The sequence below is a fragment of the Schistocerca gregaria genome, chromosome 3 (assembly GCF_023897955.1).
Source record: "Schistocerca gregaria isolate iqSchGreg1 chromosome 3, iqSchGreg1.2, whole genome shotgun sequence".
Taxonomy (NCBI): domain Eukaryota; kingdom Metazoa; phylum Arthropoda; class Insecta; order Orthoptera; family Acrididae; genus Schistocerca; species Schistocerca gregaria.
Window position 1 is genome coordinate 82,698,626 of NC_064922.1, and position 20,609 is coordinate 82,719,234.

Consider the following 20,609-nt stretch of genomic DNA (forward strand, 5'->3'; position numbering starts at 1 on the left):
CTGTTACTTTCTGTTGCTGCTGTGAGCTCTGAAAAACCAAATATTTAGATAATAGTACTAATGCACAACCCATATCCATAAAGAACATTTTGAAACCTGGATTGCCACCAGTAATTGTAAGTATTGGCTACATTGGAAGAGCCACGAAACAATGTGATGCAATGTGTACCTTGTAAAATTCATGGTGATGAATCAGTAGAGAAGTTAAATGATTAAATCTCGGTACACTTGCCAGATATAACAATACTTCAATGAGTACTGTGGGCATTAATGACTAATAGAAGAAATTGAAAGGACCATCATTTTCTTGACTCACCTCTCAGCCAAAAGAACGGATAAAGAAAAGTCTAGGCAGACTATTAATATCACAAATAGCGCAGAACATAAATGGCTGCTGAATACATCTGAGAGGGCTTAAATAGTCAGAGGGAAAGACACTGCTGTGCTTGTTGTCTCAAAGAACAAGTTTTTGATATTTACTGTTGCATAGGAATAATACTTCAGGGAAAAAAATGCTGCTCCATGATTAAGGATATAGTGGTTTTGTTTCTAAATAACCTCTACTACTTGCATTTTCTCCTGGCACTTGAGATGTTTTCTTTTGCAGTATTATGGTAACAGTACATTAGATTGTCCCTGTTATATATATCTCGACAAAGGAGCCTTCACGGGTCCTGCTGGACAACTTTCCCTGATGTCTCATCCTCAGACTTCAGTATAACTACACTGCGACAGCTGTCTCAGCTTACTGAAAACTCCATGCCATCTGGAGAACTGCGTATACTGAATACTGTGAGCAGTTCGCATTTCAGCAGTGATGAGCTATTGCTCTCCAACATTAACCTTTCATTGTGCTTTCAGTGTCACTTGTCAGTTGTAGGATTCATCAAAAGAAAGCCACAATAATGGATGCCCAGAAAAAGAGCTGCTGATTGTTTTACAAATTTAGCATATAAAAGAATACCAGAGGAATTAGAGGAGACATGAAACTGTAGTGTTGCTTTGGGATGGAGTTTCACCTAAACAATACAAGGCAACATTTGCTAATAAAGCTCTTGTGTTACAACCACAGGTAGATGAGGTCCAGCCTTGAACAGAAGAATTTGAGAAAGAGTGGACAGGATTTCATCACTGTGAACTTCACAGTTTATGCTGATTTTGGTGTCATGGCACGACACCTATACCAAATTTCATTGGTGTATATAATACTCATGATAAAGAAGAGCACTAATACCTTGAAAAAGCCCAAAAGAAGAAGAATAATGATGAGCAGCAAAGATAAAGAACAAGAGCTGTAAGAGAGAACAGTAAATGGCAGTGTTGATGCAGTGCTGAAAGTGATTAATAACAATAGATAATATTGTGTATATAAACATTAGCATCTAGAAGCATCTGCAAGGACATGAAATGGGATGAAAAAAGTATGTGCTATATCAGATGCTGAGTGGCATTAATAATCCTTTTCTTATCTGATTTTAATCAAGGACCTTCGCTTTACTTTATTTATAGCTATAAATAAGCACCGTGCATGATACAAACTTTTTTTTAAAGTTACTAAAGAAATTTGGCTTATACAAATTAGCTGCTACTTGCATGCTAGTACATGCTGTACAAATATGTAAATACACTAAAGCACCAAAGAAACTGTTACAGGCATGCTTATTCAAATGCAGAAATATGTAAAGAGACAGAATACAGCATAGCATTGGCAACACCAGGTGTGTGGCACAGTTGTTAGATGGGTTAATGCTGCTACAATGGCAGTGAGTTTGAATGTGGTGTTATAGTCTGCACACGAGCTATATGACACAGCATTTCCGGGGTAACAATGAAATGGGGATTTTCCTGTACGCCCATTTTACGAGTGCATTGGGAATCTGGTAAAACATCAAACCTCGGACATCGCTGCGGCTGTAAAAAGATCCCGCAAGAGCAGGACCGACGACGACTGAAGAGAATTATTCAACATGACAGAAGTGCAACCCTTCTGCAAATTGCTGCAGATTTCGGTGCTGGGCCATCAATAATGTCAGCATGCAAACTGTTCGACAAAACATCATCAATGTGGACTCCTAGCACTGAAGGCCTATTTTTACCCTTGATGACTGCATGACACAAAGCTTTACACCTTGCCTGGGCCCGTCAACACCGACTTTGGATTGTTGGTGACTCTAAACATGTTGCCTGGTCGGCCGAGTCTTGTTTCTAATTGTATCGAGCAGATGGATGTTTACGAGTATGGAAACATCATAATGAATCCATGGACCCTGCTGACATGCAGGGTCCTGTTCAAGCTGGTGAAGGCTCTGTAATGGTGTGGGGTGTGTGCAGTTGGAGAGATATATGGGACACTGATACATCTAGATACAACTCTGACCAGTGTCACATATGTAAGCATCCTATCTGATCTCCTGAATCCATTCATGTCCATCGTGCATTTCGTTGCACTTTGGCAATTCTGGCAGAACACTGTGACACCCCACACATACAGAATTGCTGCAGGATGGCTTCAGGAATGCTCTTCTTCTGCTGGCCACCACGCTCTTCAGATATGAACATTATTGAGCCTATCTGCAATTCCTTACAACGTGCTGTTTAGAAGAGATCTCCATCCCCTCATACTCTTATGGGTTTCCAGTAATACATCAGACATTAGTCAAGTGCATGCCTGTTTGGCTGGAATTTTCGTTTGATATCTTTTTTTTTTTTGTGCCTACCTGCAACTCAGCATCTTTGCTATATGGTGAGTAGCAACTATTCTTTTCACAATAGTGTGGTTATTCCAGCCTGGATTTTCCATTGTTTAGATATATTGATTGATTGAGGAAAATTATTTTCATTGTATGTAAGTAAAGTGGCTTTCTAGGAAATTGTTTCCTTCAGAATTAATGGGGACTCATAATAAAGGAAACCACACAATAATATGTCGATATTGCTGCAGATTGCCACTTAGTGTATACTGCACCTTCTTCATAGATTTACTTTTGAACTGAAGTTGTAAACTGTAAGGGAGAAGCTGTTTATAATCCTTTGTCATTCTTTGAGACTTGTGATATGTTAATTAGTTAGTTAATGAATCAATATTCCATAGATCATTTGCCAAATTTCCATGAAATGAATGTGTTTACAAGATATGAATACACGTTAATTTGAACCTTCAAAACACAGTTTCCCACAAATGTCATACACGTCAAGTCAAAACTCTTCTGACACACTTTCTCTGATATCTATCGATGTTGTTTTGACAGAAGGATGCTTTAAATCTCTAAAGGCACATGACAATTTTTTTGGTATGTAACCATAATTACCTTTTGGACAGTATAACACCTTGAATACCAGCACATTATCACAAATAAATGTAATGTGTATGTGTGTCGAGTTCACAAAGAAAATGTTGAATTATATTGTTAACAATATACATAAATGCCATCTCCCCTTTTTGCACTTGGGCATGACCTCTGACAGCGTAGGTTACAATGCATGTGACAATGGCTCTACAATTAGTATGTATGGGTCAGTGCAGTCGTTCTGTTTAGAAACACAACACACATTCAGTATTAGATGCATTTGCACTGGTGAGCAGGTATTCTCACAAGAAAAATACTCCAGCTCAAACAGCTACAACTGAATAAAAATAATTTTAAAAAACCACAGTGTACCTGCTCAGACACACACTAAAGATAATTTTCTTGTAAAACTATGCTTTGGTCTATAATTGTCATTTGAAGAAACAATATCATCTTAACAGGCATTTATGACCATCAGATTCAGAAGAGTCATGAACGAGGTATTATTTGACAACAAAAACCAAGCATATGCTTTGAAACAGTAGATGTTAACACAAACATAGAGCCATATTTACCAATAAAAAGTTGCTATACTTTCTTGCCTTGTGTGCAACAGTATATGTTGACACATGCAGAGAGCCATATTTCCCAGTAAGAAGTTACTATACTTTCTTGCCTTATTTGCCATCAAAATGTAGATGTGTAGTTTGACTGAAGTGATTAAAAACACAACTGATTGGAAAACACACGAAAATCTGAATACTATAAACCCTGTAGCTTTTGATATTGCATTATTTCTGTGGGGTCTTGCCCACTCGTCGCTGAGAACCGATTTTCAGTTCCAACATGTAAAATAATTAATTACACAGTTTTTTTAAAGTACAGTGGTACAAAACTGAGCTTGTGTCAACAGCATTTGGTGAGTAAAAATTACCTTGCATTCAAAATGTAGCATTGTCCCAGAAAATGATTGCACGAGGCAAGCGCAATGCTTATGAATTTTTTTTTCCTTCTTCTTCTTCTTCTTCTTCTTCTTCTTCTTCTTCTTCCAGTCTTGTAGTAATTGCTTACACTATTTTTATTTATATTTGCTTTTGCTGAGCTATTGTCATTGTTGCCACTAGAAAATGTATCTGTCAGCTGCACGGCTGGCTCTGAAGCCCCTCTCCGCTCTCGCAACTTCATGCATTTGACTCGGAGAAGTGATGGACCATCCTCCACTGAAACAAAGGTAACTAATTCCTTTGCATAAGTGCTTTTTTATAGTAGCTTTTGTAATATCAAAATGACAATAACTAACATGTTTAAGGCTGTATTCATTTCTTTTCTTTATAAAATGAATTTTAAGTGAGATGACGTGACTCTCATCACTTCTCTCCATTTTCTTTCTGTGATCAGATTTCTAATGGTTAGGTGTTAAGGCATATTGAGAAGAAGTGGGTTGCTGCTTTTCATGGGGTTTCTTCTCGTTCCATTTCCATGTAGGCAGTGAGAAGGATGACTGCTCCCTTTTCTGCTTTACATTTCATATATTGTTAATAAACACATGGTCGCTAGCTGAAAACATACTCGGATACATTGGTGGTGGTCGGGGTAGGTAACTACTTTTTGGGTTTTAATTTAGCTGCAATTTACACAGTTGTTCAGAGCACCATTAGCAGAGTCTGCGATCTTTACTTATACACATACTCAGTAAACCACTGTAAAATGGATGACAGAGGGTACTTCCCATTGAGCCACACATCAGAGTTTCTTCGCATTCCATTCCCAAACAGGCCATGAGAAGAATGACTGCTTAAATACCTCTCTGTGACCTGTATTTATTCTAAGCTTGTCGTTTGGATCTCTAGAAAAGTGACATGTAAGGGGTTAAATATATTTTGGGGTTCCTCAATTAAAAATTTATGAGTAGACTTTTGTGCCAATGGCCTTGCCACAATGGTAACACTGTTTTCCGTCAGATCACCGAAGTTAAGCACTGTCGGGCTTGGCTAGCACTCAGATGGATCACCGTCCGGGTCTGCTGAGTGCTGTTGGCAAGTGGGGTGCACTCAACCTTTGTGAGGCCAATTGAGGAGCTACTTGATTGAGAAGCAGTGGCACCGGTCACAAAAACTGACAGTGGCCACGAGACCGATGTGCCGAACATGTGCCCCTCCAGATCTGCATTCAGTGATGCCTAAGGGCTGAGGATGACATGGCAGCTGGTTGGGATCATTGGGCCTTCAAGGTCTGTTCGGACATTTATATATAGCTATATTAAAGATCTAAGCGGGCATTGAAGGCCCACACCGTGACAGTTTCCTGTGAATCAAACAAATCTATGAGCATTTGTGCAACTGTTTCTTTTTATTTGTTGAGTAGATCTGTTGGGTCTAGTTGGTGTCATCCACACGTCTTTTCCTTATTCTTAGGTGGGGCATATGAATGTTTTGTAAACAGTCTCCTTTGTGTACTGATAACATTAGCCCAGTTGATGTCAGTCAAATTGTACAAATACCAGAATGTAGCCATTTGTGTGGATATGAAATGAAATGACAAAATAGTCTTACTCGTATGTAAAGCTGGTGGCAGCCTTTGATTCATTGGAAGGAAACTGGAAAAATCCAGTCCCCTTACAAACAGTTTGTAAACCCATACTGGAATATTGCTCAAGTTTGTGGGACCCATGGTGAATAGGACTGACAGGGGATGTGGGATGTATAAAGTGAAGGAGAGTAAGAATAGCTGAAGTTTTTTTTTTTTTTTTTTTTTTTTTTTTTTTAGCCATGGAAGAGGGTCACAGAGATGTGGAAAAAACTGAATGGCAGATGCGTGATGATAGACATAAGATATTCTGTGAAAACATACTTAGGCAGTTTCAAGGAATATAGGAATATACTGTATATCACCCCTGACAGGATCCCGAAGACAGGATTGTACTAATTACAGGATGCAGAGAGGCATTTAAGGAATAGTATCCCTTATTGAAGGTTATAATGCACAGATATTAATAGGATGAGAAAGTTGGTTGAATTCAGAAGTGAGTAGTAATCAAATCTTAATTCAGATTGGAATATTTATCAAAAGATTAGATTAGTCACCAATGGTGGTGGCATATTGATTGCAGCGAAGAATTTGATAATATCTAGTGAGGTTATTGTGATTCCATATGTGAAATAATTTGGCTGAAGTTAAGCATCGAAGGTGGGACAGAAATGATAACTGGATACTTTTATAGACCACCGTGCATTAGAAGCTGTAGTGGTAGAGCTCTTCAGAAAGGATTTGCAGAATTTCATGATAAGGGGTACCTGGAACTTCCCAAGTATAGAGTGGGAGAGTCATGCTATCAAAACTGGTGCCAGAGGCAGGGATTCATGTGACATTATTCTGTATGTCTTGTCTGGAAATTACTTCAAGCAAAGAGTTGCAGAACCAACTTATGCAGGTAACATCTTAGACCTCCTAGCAACGACCAGTCTAGAACTTTTTGAATTGGTTGACGTTGAGGAGACTATCAGTGAGCATAAGACAGTGACAGTATATATGACAATAGGTGTTGCAAGAAATGTTAAGAAACTTGGGAAAATAATTTTTTAGCAAGTGTGACAGGATACAAAGTGCAGTGTACCCGAGTAGTCAACATAGAATATTCAGAAGCTGGAGATGTGGAGCTCAAATGGAAAAAATTTAAAAGCATCGTTCAGTATGCCCTCGACAAGTATATTCCGATTAAGGTCTTAAGGGATGGGAAAGACCAACTGTGGTTTAATAGCTCTGTTCAAAAAACTGCTATGTAAACAGAGAAAGAGCTTCATCACATATTCAAGAGAAGTTAAAACGTAACTGGCAAACAAAAGCTTGTAGTGACCCGCAGCCACATACCATGTGCGTTTGTGTTAGTGCACGAGTGTCAAATTTTTGTGCGTCCGTCAGCAGTTCTGTGCGCAACGCCAGGGGCCCTGGATTTATTCACGTTAAGCATGAATAATTAATTCCTTGTTTTTGTTACCTTTTGTATGTTTATTATTCTATTTTTTAACCTCTCTTTCTCTTGTGTGTGTTCCTTTCATATGTGTTTAGTAATGCTAGCAATGAGGAGATCACTGATCTCGACTAGACTATTGCAAATTTCTAGAATCGTGAGCTCTGTATTTTAGTGCTACATACAGAAATAAGGTTCCGTTGTTTAGTTTAACATATTGTGGTTATTGTGGTGTTTGCATCATTTTTGTAGCAGGCATGGTGGAGCTGCAGGACCTAATTCATTTACACTCCAGCTAAAAGCTGAATGAAGCGAAAATAAGCGTAAGGAGATCAATAAGAGAAGTGTTCAGTGACTTTGAAAGTAAAATTTTGTAGGTAGTTTGAAATCGTCTATTCAGTCACTCGGAGACCAAATGGTAAGTGAGAGAGAAGGCCGAAGTACTGAATTTGGTCTTACAATACTGTTTCACTGCAGAAAAACTTTGTTAAAGTTCATCTTTAAATAATTGTATGAACTTTGAAATGACAGATATTGAGATAATTGATAGCAGAAAAAAAAAAAACAATCGCTTTGTAATGGAAAAGTGTCAGGACCAGGTGAGACACTTGTAAGATTCTTGAGAGCAGTTGATCTGATGGGATCAATGTATCCTTATCGAAGATCCTACAGAGATTATGCGAAATAACTTGCTCCCTTTCTACCAGCATTTTATGATAGGCTACTGGAGCAATGAGGGGTACCTAGTGACTGGAAAAAGTGTAGGTTGTTCCCATTTTTGAGAACGGTTGTAGGACAGGTGTGCACAATTATCATATATTTTGATCATGTATTATGACATTTTTGGGAAAAAAATATACCCTCCTCAAAAATCAACATAGATTTCACAAACAGAGATGTTACAAAACTCAGCTCATCCTGTTTCTCCACAAGATCCACAGCGCTGTAGACATTGGCACTCAGGTTGATGCCTCAGGTGAGTCTCGACTGCCCTGCAGCACCAGAAGAAAGAAAATAATAATAATAATAATAATAATAATAATAATAATTGGGGGTGGTGAAGCAAGAGAAATAGAGCTTAGAGAGTATGGAGTATCGGACCAGATTTGTTAGTTAGTTAGTTAGTTAGTTATATTACTTGTTCCATGGATCATGAACACGATTCTTTCGTAATGATGTGGAACGTGTCAAAGTACACAAGATTCATTTATCCCAAATAATCATTGTTAGTCTTACATACGGTACAATTGTTAATGCTTACTGTATTTCTTTGGCCTATGTCTAAAAATTCATCTATGGAGTAGAAGGAGTTGTCATTCAGGAATTCCCTTAACTTACTTTTGAATGCCGATTGGTTGTCTGTCAGACTTTTGATATTGTTTGGCAATTGACCAAAAATCTTTGTGGCAGTATAATTCACCTCCTTTTGTGCCAATGTCAAATTCAATGAACGGTAGTGAAGGTCACCCTGTCTCCTAGTATTGTAGCTGTGGACTGTGCTATTAATTCTGAAGTGATCTGGGTTACTAACAACAAATCTCATTAGGCTGTATATATATTGTGAAGCTACTGGCAATATCCCTAATTCTTTAAATAATTGTCTAAAAGATGATCTTGGATGAGCCCCAGACATTATTCTGATAACACGTTTTTGTGCAATAAATACCTTCTTTTTTAGTGATGAATTGCCCCAAAAGATGATTCCGTAAGAAAGCAACGAATGAAAATATGCATGGTACGCTAACTTACTGATGTGCTTGTCTCCAAAATTTGCAATGACACTAATAGCATAGGTAGCTGACTAAGAGTCCTGCAGTCAAGACTTCCTTGCAGATAGAACTCAACACATTGCTCTTAACAGAACAAAATCAACAGATGTAAAAGTAATTTTGGAAATACCATAAGGTAGTGTCATAGGACTGTTGCTGTTTACAATGTATATACATAGTCTAGTAGATTGCATCAAATGCTCTTTAAAGTTGTTTGCAGATGATGAGGGCTTGTCTGTAAGAAGGTAGTATTGCCAGAAGGCAGTAGCAATTTGAAGAAGGACCTACAAGAGGATTGATGCATGGTGCAAGGACTGACAACTAACCCAGAATGCAAATAACAACATATTGTCCATACATACGAAAAGAAATCTACTCTGCAGAACTACATTATTGATGTAAAATTGCTGCAAAAAGTAGCTACTGTAAAATATCTGGTAATATCTATCCAGAGTAGCTGTAAGTGCAATGAACACATAAAACAAAAAGTATGAAAAGGAGATACCAGACTGAGATTTGTAGGAAGAATCATCTCATTCATCCACTAAAGAAGTGGTGAGCAAGACACTTGTTTGACCGGTTCTTGAGCATTGTTCATCAATCAGAGACCCATACAAGATAGGACTGATAGAAGAGAGAGAGAGGGTGAGAAGATCAAACAAAGAGGGGTGTGTTACAGCAAACTCCAGTGGCAGATGACACAAGAGAGATAATGTGCATCACAGAGAGGTTTTGCTACTGCAGTGACGAAGAGTAGTTTCCTGGAAGTGTCAGACAATATACTACCTCACGAGACGACATCAATGAGAAAATTTGATAAATTTAAGCTATTACATAGGCCTATCAACTGTCACTTTTCCCATACGCTAGTCACAAATGGAACAAGGAAGGTGGCAGTCGGTTAGTGATACTAGAACTAATCTCCACCAAACACTGTCAGGTGGTTTGTGGACATGAAGATCAATGTAGATCATTCTTCTTGTTCTCTATATGTGAGTGGAACAGGAAGAAATCCTAATAACTGACACAGAGAGAAATAGTTCTAATAACTGGTAGACTGGGAAATACACCTTGTCATGCACTGTTGCAGAGTATAGATAGAGATGCAGATGCTATCAATGCAGCAATGCCTGTCATTGCTACCTGCTACTGAAACCCTGTAGTCACTTCATTTCACATCCTTGTAAATTGTTACAAGCTGAAGCTTGTGTGATTTGACTGATTCCTATTGTGAATCTTTGCTGTTGTAGTCATAGGATATTACGTTTTGTGAAGTGCAAAATTTTACATTATTGAATGTTTTAATCTAGTTACCAATCTTTCCACCAATTTTGAATCTTATCACAGCTGTGTCCTCTTTATTAAACACAGTCAGACAAGATTCATTTGATACTCCATACAATCCATACTTAGTAAGAGTGTCAGTATGGTATCTCAGAAGTGAAGTAATACTGCATGTAATTGATCACCTTAATCCATGGCTTTCATGGAGCTGTGTGAGGAAAGTGAAAGTTGGGTTTCATATGATCAGTATTTTTGGAATCTGTGCTGGTTGGCATTGAACGGGTCATTGTGTTCAAGATATCTCATTGTATTTTAGCTAGAAATTGTTCTAAAAATTTACAGCTGATGGAGGTCAGTAAAACTGGAGGGTAGTTTTGTGCATCACTTCTGCTGCCATTCCTGTAAATGTGTCCTCTGGTGTCATCCACTGAATGGGCACAGCTTCTTTTTTCAGTGGATCTGTGGTATGTTGTAGTGAAGAGAGTGGCTCTGCTGCAAAACCTGTAGAGAAACTCGTGGGAATTCCATTGGGCCCTGAAGCTTTGTTTGGGCATATTTCTGTATTTTTCTTTGTAAAGTGAGATTTTAAATCAGGTTACCTTATGTCTACATTTATTTTTCTACCCTCAAATTCAGATCCTGTGTCATTTATGAGTCTCTGGACGCTAATTTTGGTGACACTGGCTGCATTCATGTATGACCAGAATTTGTTTGGTTTTTGTGGGAAGTCTTCCCACATGATTCTGCTATTAACAGTGATTGAAGACTAAATGTATTGTCCTGTTGACAGCCAAACATGTTTCATTCAGCATCTCTCTATCTATAAACCTATGCTTTGTTTTACACCTCTTCGTTTAGAGATACTGATATTGTCATTGGTACAATTGTCTTGTGGTCACTGACACACGTTTCAGTTTGTATGTTCTCAAAGAGATTCGGAGTATATGTTGCCATTAGATGCAAAATACATTTCTGTCATGAATCATCTTCTGTGCCATCTGTTCTTGTAGGTAACATATACTTTTTTTTTTTCCCAGGATGTATTTGCCATGCTCATCACTTATAAAACTGTAATTTTTGCTGTCATTGGATGGATGACTAAAGTCTGTTTCAGTAATGACTGTCTGATTGGAAAACCTATGTATTATCAACCTGACAACTAAAAGTTTTCATTTACATGCTGCAAGGAGGAGAGAGGTGTTGAATCTCCCTGTTGAAATGGACCTTGTTAAAAGGTTTTGCTCACCACACTACTGACTCTTGCACAGGGATCTCATGTGCAGTTTCAATTTCTATCATGGCAGATCTTGGTGATAAATACCCCAGTAGTTCATCCTCTTAATATGCTCATATATTTACACCAAAAATCTTACTGTTGTCAGTTTCAAATCTCGGATAGCTTTTAGTCCGTAGTGTTAAGTGATCTCCATTGCTTTTTAGGAGTAATGGTTTCTCAGGGACTTTGCCAAGAATGCTTTGGCAGTTGATCCCTGGGATTTATTTTGTTCTTACACTAGTACTTCAAGGTTTTGTTCAGATATTATTTTGTGGATTGTGAGGAGAGTTGCCTAGTCTGAAAAACCCCTGTATACATACAACACAATCAACAACACTACAGTTCTGAAACCCTGCGACACAAGGTCAGAAAATTATAGTTTTCTGATAAATTAAAATATTCTGGTTGTTTCAGTTTTGTTAGGTTTAATGATGGTAAATTGTGAGTAGGTTAATTCTCCTGAGTGATCAAAAATGTGTGGAATTTTTTGTCCACGTATTAATAATACTGTGACATACTACAAAGTCATGAACATAATACAAATAGGGGAAGGAGTAGAGGTAACCGCATTATTGAAAATGTTGAAATTTCTTCAGACCTAACTTATACAAAACTGCATCGCAGGGACAATGTAGCCACGTACGTGTATTTGCTTATACGAGTTAGCCTTCAAGGAGGACATTGTCCGAAACATCAGCCACATTTGCAGTCCCATTTTTGTGCCTGTTGTCTGATCAGTGGCTCAACTATACAGTCAGTAGTTACCTTTACTCATTCTAAATGTTAATAATATCTTGATGGCAGTATATGTTAACACATGTCCCTTTATTAAGAAAGAAGGTCAGTGCTGCTAGCCGTTGATGACACTACACACACAAGAATGACACACATGAATAAGCTTCCGTTTGTCTGCCTAACAAACAAAAATTTCTATAAATATTCATCTGCAGAAATCATTGAATTACGTATGTACTAAACCAATGTGGAAACTACTAAGCATGTTCTAAGTAATTTATTGTATGTTGTCAGTCATATCTATTCCAAAGTAATTTTTACATGTTTCATCTGGGCCTTTTGTTGATTATTTTGTGTTCTTTGCTAGAAGACAGCCTGCCAAATAAAAAGGAATAGTTATTAACAGAATAAAATATTGAACATTCACAAGTGTGTAATTGATTTGCTACTAATTTTCTGTCTGCTACACCAGCTCAAAACTAGCACATTTTTTAAGTGGTAGACCAGTATGTACATTTTTTGAACATTTGTAGTGAAATTTATCTTCAAATATAAAAGGTAGGCTCAATGTTAGTTACTATGATATTGAAAAAACTGCCTAAGTAATGCCTGATAGGATTCATTTACCTAACACAATTTTTTTATCCTTGTTTTAAGGAAGTTCTGGAGAGCTCGGTTGAAGATAATGGGATACTTGAAAGGAAGATAGAAATTGTTACCTCAAGGAAGAAGAGACAAAGCTATGTGCTGAACTCCCAGTATGCATTTGACGAAGATGTAATAGATGTCTGACAGCATTTACAACTTCAAAACATTATTTTTTATTTTGTGTACTGAGTTACATTGAACATCATTCCTCTTCCCCCACTCTCTCTGGCATATGCCAGATGACTGATGTAAAAATGTTTTACCTTATTCACTGACTTGTTATAGTTAAAAAGAATTTTATTATCAGTATAGTGAAAGTATTTTATATGCAGTAAACTGTGTGCTTTTTGGCATTCATACTGCCAGATCTTTTGTGTGCGCTTGTGTGTGTGTGTGTGTGTGTGTGTGTGTGTGTGTGTGTGTGTGTGTGTGTGTGTTTCCACAGATGTACTACACATTGTCATAACAATATCTGCAGAGCTGAAATAATATTTGTTTTAAATCAGAAATTTTTTCTGGGATATTTATTAGAATTTTATTTTTCATGGTTAATGGGTTTTGTAAATTATGATTAAAAGCCCATAGTGAGTGTTACAATGGAATGTTTATATCACAACAGTTCTAATTTGACTCTGCACTCATGGTTAAGTTATGAAACAGTTCTTTTACAATGACATCTAAGATGTAGTACAGAATTACATCCCTCTTCTTACAAATTCAGTTTCATTATTGTTATATTCTGTTTTACAATGTGAAATGACACTGTATTTCACTTTTGTTGTTTAATGCTCTCAGTTAATATTTCCCACCATGTCGTACTTGCTCTCAGAATTTGAGTGGTGCTTGAATTCACAGTTCTATTATGGCAAACCTGTTCCTGTGGTGTTTTCACTCTTTCTTCTATTCTTGTAAGAGGCTGCTCTGCTAATTTTGGATCAACTTCAGAGGAACTAGCTTTTCTCCAAGTATCTCCTTTCACAGAGATTTTATATGTGGTTGCTAAGTACACCTACTGAACCACTGGGAGGTAAATTTCTCCATTACTTTTGGCATGCTTTCTTCCTAATAATTGAGATAAACAGTCCTAAAAATATTATTTTCTTATGTTATTATTATTATTATTATTATTATTATTATTTAGTAACAAGATTCTGTTTTGTATTAAGTATTACTTTTGAAACCTATGCAAGGTTCTTTTTAAGTGTTAGAAGTTGGTGAGTGTTCATGATAAGAGTAAATTCCCAAGCTCATAATTCATTAAGTTCGTTGAGTGCAGCTGATCATCGTCAAATGTGTGTTCCTATTTCCCACTTTATTTTCATTCCAGCAGTCTGTCTTTTCCAGCACTCTAACTGCACGATTGCGTAATTTCCAGTATTGATAAAGCGTTGTACAAACCACAGTCAAAATGATAGAAAATATTCATCACACAACATATTTATGATATTGTTATCATAAATTGAAGGTTGTCGAAGATAACCGTTTATTCATTTTATCTTCAGCCATGAACCCAATTCCTGTAAAAAAAAAAAAAAGAAAAAAAAAGGTGCATACAGATTAGCATGCTATTGCGGATAATTATTTGCTCTTTTGTCAGAAATATCATTAGAGTCACTAATTGTGTAGTTAAGCTAAGTGTTAAATGATGATGCAATTATTGTCACTTTCATCTTCTGATTGAGAATGACAAAGATCACTCAGTAAATAATGAGTATGCGTTGGTAGTGTTTTATTCCTGGTCATACACTTCAATTGTAATACTGTTTCATATCAGTAATCACGTAGGCTTTTGTTGTTATCATAACTGCTTCTAAATCAATGAAAATGTGAAACCTTTAAGCTGGCAGAGCTGCTGTAGCAAGTTAGATGTGCTATAGTGTCTCAAAAGATTCTTTCATTTTTTAACTTCTAGAGGAAAATACCTGTGCAGTGAACAGTGAAATTTCATTTACTCTTATGCAGAAATTTCATTTACATTGACTTGGACGATCCTTCTACATCTGGTGAACATTATACTTCCACGAGGTACATATTTCTCATTACATACACTAATTATTTTACACTAATTAATTTATTTTTTTACTTCAGTTATTACAATACAGCTACATAAACTCACTATTTGACAGATTTTTTTGCCTGTTGGGTTACCATTGTATTATCTTACACTCTTTCAAGCAACAAATTAAAGGCTATCTACTCAAATGCATCCTTGGATATCTCTGTTTTTTATGTCGTTGAACTTTCGAATGACTGGAGCTTGGTGGTTTGTATCGACAAACTACTTCCAAGCTGATTTCCGCATCACACTGGAACCATTTTGAAGTGCTGTAATGTATAATATAATCTACTTGTGTTTTCAGTATTTATTTTGCTATACCTTAATTTAGTAGCTTTGTAGTTTGCTTCCTTGCGCTTATGGGGAGGAGAAGATGGAGAAAATCTTTATTGCAGTTGTATCTTCATTCATATCTGGTCCATTTTTATTTGTGCTCTTGAGTGGAGTTCACATAGTAAACTGTTATTTTTATGAAAACCTCCTATTACCCAAAATAAACTTCACTAGAAAGCAAGTAAAGTTTCATTTTGCTAAAGATTGTGAAATCCTCTTTATGAAGTGTGCACAAAATTTGTGTTTTTGCTGGCAGTATATTCGCTGTGCCATTTCATGTCTGATCTTGCACTGCTGCAAATAGTATTTGAATGTTGTCAGTAATACCTCTACTTTGATGAACAATCTGGTCAGTGTTTATTGAAATTTTTGCTGTTGTTGTTCGTACCAAAATTGTTGTTAGAGTATAAAATCATCAGACTTCTTCTTTACATTGTTGGATTGCGTATTGTGTGACCATGCCCATTTCAATGCAAAATTGTGCAAACATCACAGTAACAGGTTTCAGGAATCTGTGTAGATAATCAACGAAAGTTTTGCTTACAAAATTTTTACAAATTGTTTCATTTGACCCACCCTCAAGTGGTATTAATTACTGAACTCACTCACTGTTTTAAGTGATTTGTGTAGTAGATTTGTTCTGTTCTAGCAATATAGTTTGAGGAAAGAATTAACAAAACTATTTCCTGTTGTATTCTGATCCACTTGTATTCCATGGAGACTGTAACAAAATGAATTAGAATGTACAGATAAACAGTAATCATTAGTGTTTAATTTTATATTCATTAGTTATAAGTGAACAGTCTGAAGTGATGGGGATTATGAAAGTTCTATAGAGCGAGTGATAGATAAAAGTTTTGTAGAGTGAGTGATAGATAATACCTGCTTCCATGCACTAGAAATTTGAACTCTTCCACCACTGTGATTTAATTGCAGTATTGTCTTTGAATATATATATATATAGGTGTGCGTGTGTGTGTGTGTGTGTGTGTGTGTGTGTGTGTGTGTGTGTGTGTGTGTGTTACAGGAATCAGCATTCCTTAAGTTTTTTGACTTGGGCAGATCAATGAGGAGAAGTTAATATGGTGAGCCATCTAAAATAAAAAGGCAGTAACATTTGAAATGTTGGGATGGTTTGCATCACAGAGCCTTTTCTTTTTAAAAAAAAAAGACATTAAATGGCAATCATAAATTCTCATGAGGATATAATGTACAGGGGTCATTAGATGATTGCTTTGCTTACATATTATTAAGCACAATCCTACCTTTGATTTTACTTGTCATTCATCAGAGCTTTTCATGTAACACAATACTACAGTACTGTAGAATTGATAAAAGGTGCACTCTAGACTCCACATGAACTCATCAGAAATTGTAATTCTGCAGTAAAGACATTGCCTACATGTTTGTGTTCTGTTTCCCCTCCCCTTTGTAAAAGGGAAAGAATTAACATACGCAGTTAAGCTTATGATGTCTGGGATATGTGGAATGAATATTTAATGGACAGCATTTTTTGAAAATTTCATTATCTAAATCATTATCTGATTGCAGACACTTTAATAAAAATTATATTTTAAGTGAGGACTTATATGGATCCCAACTTGGGTTTGTGCTGTACACTAATACATTCGGATGATGCCTAAGTAATCGTTTAAAATTCAGATTCTTTTGAAGGTTTTTTTCCCCTGATGATCAGTGTATTCTTAATGCAGTACCATAGCAGAGCAGCACTCAGTATACCTAAGCATGTTGTGAGAACAATTGGAAGCAGTTGATGTACTACCTAGCTTGTACAATTTTGCACCATCACATATCAAAAGAACGTACAGATGCGTCTTTTGGCAACTGTGGTACTGGGTCAGCCCATATTAAATCAACCAAGGATTTAGCCCTCATAGGTTAGATATTTATTGTTTATTTTCTGTACCAATAGAACAAACAAAAATTCATACTGCTTTGATGCAAAGACCATTTGTTTTTCAAAATTGAAGAAATGAAAACTGCTCATTGTTCTGAGAGTGCATTGGAATAAAAATGTCTGTAACCTCAAAGCTATTGATGCTAGGAAGTTGTGGCTGATGTCATTGTAAATTTCCTGGTTTTAAACTTTGAGATGTAACACAATAAATAAACTTTAATTTGGTATGTAACACAATAGATACTTAAAAAATTTACGTCATTATACAAAAATTACATTAAAAAAATTACATTTATCCAACATTTGTGGAGACTACACTCTCTCTTGCGGATGTTATCTACATTCGTATCTGTACCTCTAAGTGGAAAAACTAGTTGTATAGTAAAATAAAGGTACTACAACAAATTCATACTTTTTGACTGAATTGATGACAAAAATCAGTCTGTTACCATACTATTTATAAAATTAATTTTCATTTAAACCATACTTTTCTGAAAAAAAAATTATCATGAGTATGTTTTACATTATAAAAAACCAAAATTTTTGAATATTTGCATGATGAAGTTAATTTCACAGTAGTGTTGTGTTGCATATCAAATCAAAGCATTGGTCATCAGCTTTAAAATGACAGTACTGTCAGATCAATAGAGTCGATGGTTTTGGAGTTATTTTTCATTTTATCCGTCAAAAAAATTTGTGAAATCAGAAATTTTAATATTTTGAATTATCAACAACAAATAACTGGCTTGTCAAGAGCTCTTAGAATTTGTGGTACTTGATAATTGCACAGGTGCTGCCAAATATTATAAGTCAGAGAAATCTGGAATATCCAGATCCAAGCGTTAACCAGAATTGGTTGATTTGACCTTATCATGTTTCTGTAAAATATTTAATGAATCTACAAAGAATTTCAGATAGTTAAGCAGTGTTCTGTGAGCAACTAGACCACGCACCATTTTTAGCCTTGATATTTCTAGTGGCTGACCATATTGTGTTAAAAAAACATGTGATGACTGTATTATCAGCTGTCACTACAAAAGCTTTCTCTAAAAAAACCTGTGTATTCTGACCCATGTATGAATGGTCCTCATATTTAATTTATAAAGCCATATGATTATTTGTATTAATGTATTGATACGTTAAATATTCAGTTTTCAATTTTGATTATCTAGTTTATAACGTGTGATACTTTTGAATCAGTATTTATACTAATGTTTTTTATTAGAATTTTTATCTGTTAACTGCTATTATTAATAAACTTAATAATGTTATTACTTTTTCTCTGTTTAAATTTTCGAAAAGGTTTTTTTCCGTTGTATTGTTATTTTTTTCTTTTCGTTGTAGCAATGTTTTAAACTGAGATATCAATTCCAGTATTTTAGTTTCGAAGTAGATCCAGATATTGTTAATCACTTACACCTATTATATTTGCAAAATAACACACAGGAAACTTACAAATTTAGTACAAGGTCTCACCATTGTGATTGCAGGATGTTCTTCTGTGATTAATATGCTAAACTCTCATGAGGAAAATATTTTAATATTTTATTGTGTTTCAGTTAATTGTTTAATTAAAATATACTCCTACCTGGAGCTTCCATTGTTTTAATTAAAACATTTGATGATTTCAATTGTAAAATGACAGTGATACTGGAATATGTTCTGTGTGGAATGGATATTGATTTTATACAACTGAATTGTAGCTGCTTAGTGCATCAGATTTCTGAAAAGTTGTCTTTATGCGTTTTCTCATTTGGTGGACATCTATTTGAGAGAAATGAGAGAAAAGACTACAAAAACTGTGTAACACAGACAAATGTGTAAGTATTAGCAGTTTGCCAAGGTTCTCAGTGATTTGAAATTTCTTTAATGAAATTTTGTATTTAATTTGAGACAAATTGTGAGTTTTACAGGCTAGTCTGTGACAACATAGATTAGATAGTGTGAAGGACTGTGTATTGTTGAATATTTGACACGATGTATAATTACTGAATGTACATATGCTGACATATATGTTGTAGTCACAAAACAGAACAGCTTTTAGTTCACCTAATTATACCTACAAGAGTCTTTAATTTCAATTGTAGTTACGTTTCAAAAATTCACATGTGTATAATCCAGTCATTTACAACATTCCTGTAAAAACTGCCTACTCTTCTTTGCCTTCAATCTAAGTACAGAGGTGAGATAATAAAAGGACTGTTTTAAAGTATTTGTATTTTGCAGTTGGTAATTACATGGTATCACTATCTAAATTGTGAGTGAATTATAAAATTTGTGACACACACACACACACACACACACACACACACACACACACACACACACACAGTATATCTGCAACCTCTTCGTCTTTCTCGGCAAATTGCGTTAATATACAGCTCTCGGGTGTACATCCGAAAAAGTTACGTTAATGAAATGTATAGTCTGAGGTCAAAGTATGACATTTAGGATATTGACTGCCACAATATTGTTACTTATTTTCTCTGACATTCTCGCAGGTCTGAAGAGTACAGGTTCTGGTTGGAAACACTGTGGTAGGCTGCTGCAACAAAGCCCTGTAGGTTGTGGGCACTGCCAAGTGCCTATCAGCTTGCTTGCACACAGGCACAGGTCGGGCAGGCATTCTGTACTTGCACCAGACGCCAGGCCAGAGTTGCCTGCAGGCTCTCGGTCAGTGTAGTACACTGTAGCCCAACTGCCGCACTGCTTGCATGTCAGCCATTTGCTCGCCTCTGCTGACCTCTGCCCGTGAACACAGAGCTGCCCATCAGTGGGCACACGAAGTAGAACGGCCTGTACTGCACTTAAGATTGTGTCGTATGTGTGTGGAATTCAGCTGCAAAAAAAACTCGTGACCATTTTCAACATCTGCAAATTATGTGCACCGATGTCAGTTTGGCATGTACATTGTAATACATCTAATGTAGATGACCACCTGTACTGATGCTGACTGATTCTCGTAGTTTCTCTTCGGTACCTCCACTCCCCTACTCTCCATCACCGCAAAGCTGGAAGTCTACATCAGTGTGGGATAGTGTCTGCTCTGAGATGTACACTACACCTCAGTACACATGTATTCTTCACTAAGATTGGTCATTAGTAATGGTGACCAGTTTATCAACTACAAAAATTTATAGGCACATTGAACCAGATCAGAGCATAAAACTAAAGTGGTGAACTTAATTGTTGGATTGCAAAACAGAAACATGATTCACATTTACGCAAAAAAAAACACAGTTTTCATTTAACACTGTCTTGCAGTAATTTATTGAAAATGATTACATGTGTCAGTTCAGGTAATGTAGTCCATAATGAGCTGCTCGCTGTCTGACA

The 20,609-nt window shown here is 36.2% G+C and overlaps 1 protein-coding gene across 6 annotated transcripts in view; it reads left to right on the forward strand.

Moving 5' to 3' along the window:
- The window catches only part of LOC126356058 (F-actin-uncapping protein LRRC16A), a 488,103-nt gene extending 468,618 nt beyond the window's left edge, over positions 1-19,485 (forward strand). For 5 of the 6 annotated variants that reach the window (XM_050006755.1, XM_050006753.1, XM_050006754.1 and 2 more), the window contains 2 exons: positions 4,412-4,518; positions 12,976-19,485. In XM_050006755.1, coding sequence (XP_049862712.1) covers positions 4,412-4,518; positions 12,976-13,110 — 242 coding nt within the window. In that variant the 3' untranslated portion in view covers positions 13,111-19,485. The remainder of the gene's footprint in view (positions 1-4,411; positions 4,519-12,975) is intronic. The other variant, XM_050006756.1, reaches the window with a different exon arrangement.
- The last annotated feature ends 1,124 nt before the right edge of the window (positions 19,486-20,609 follow it).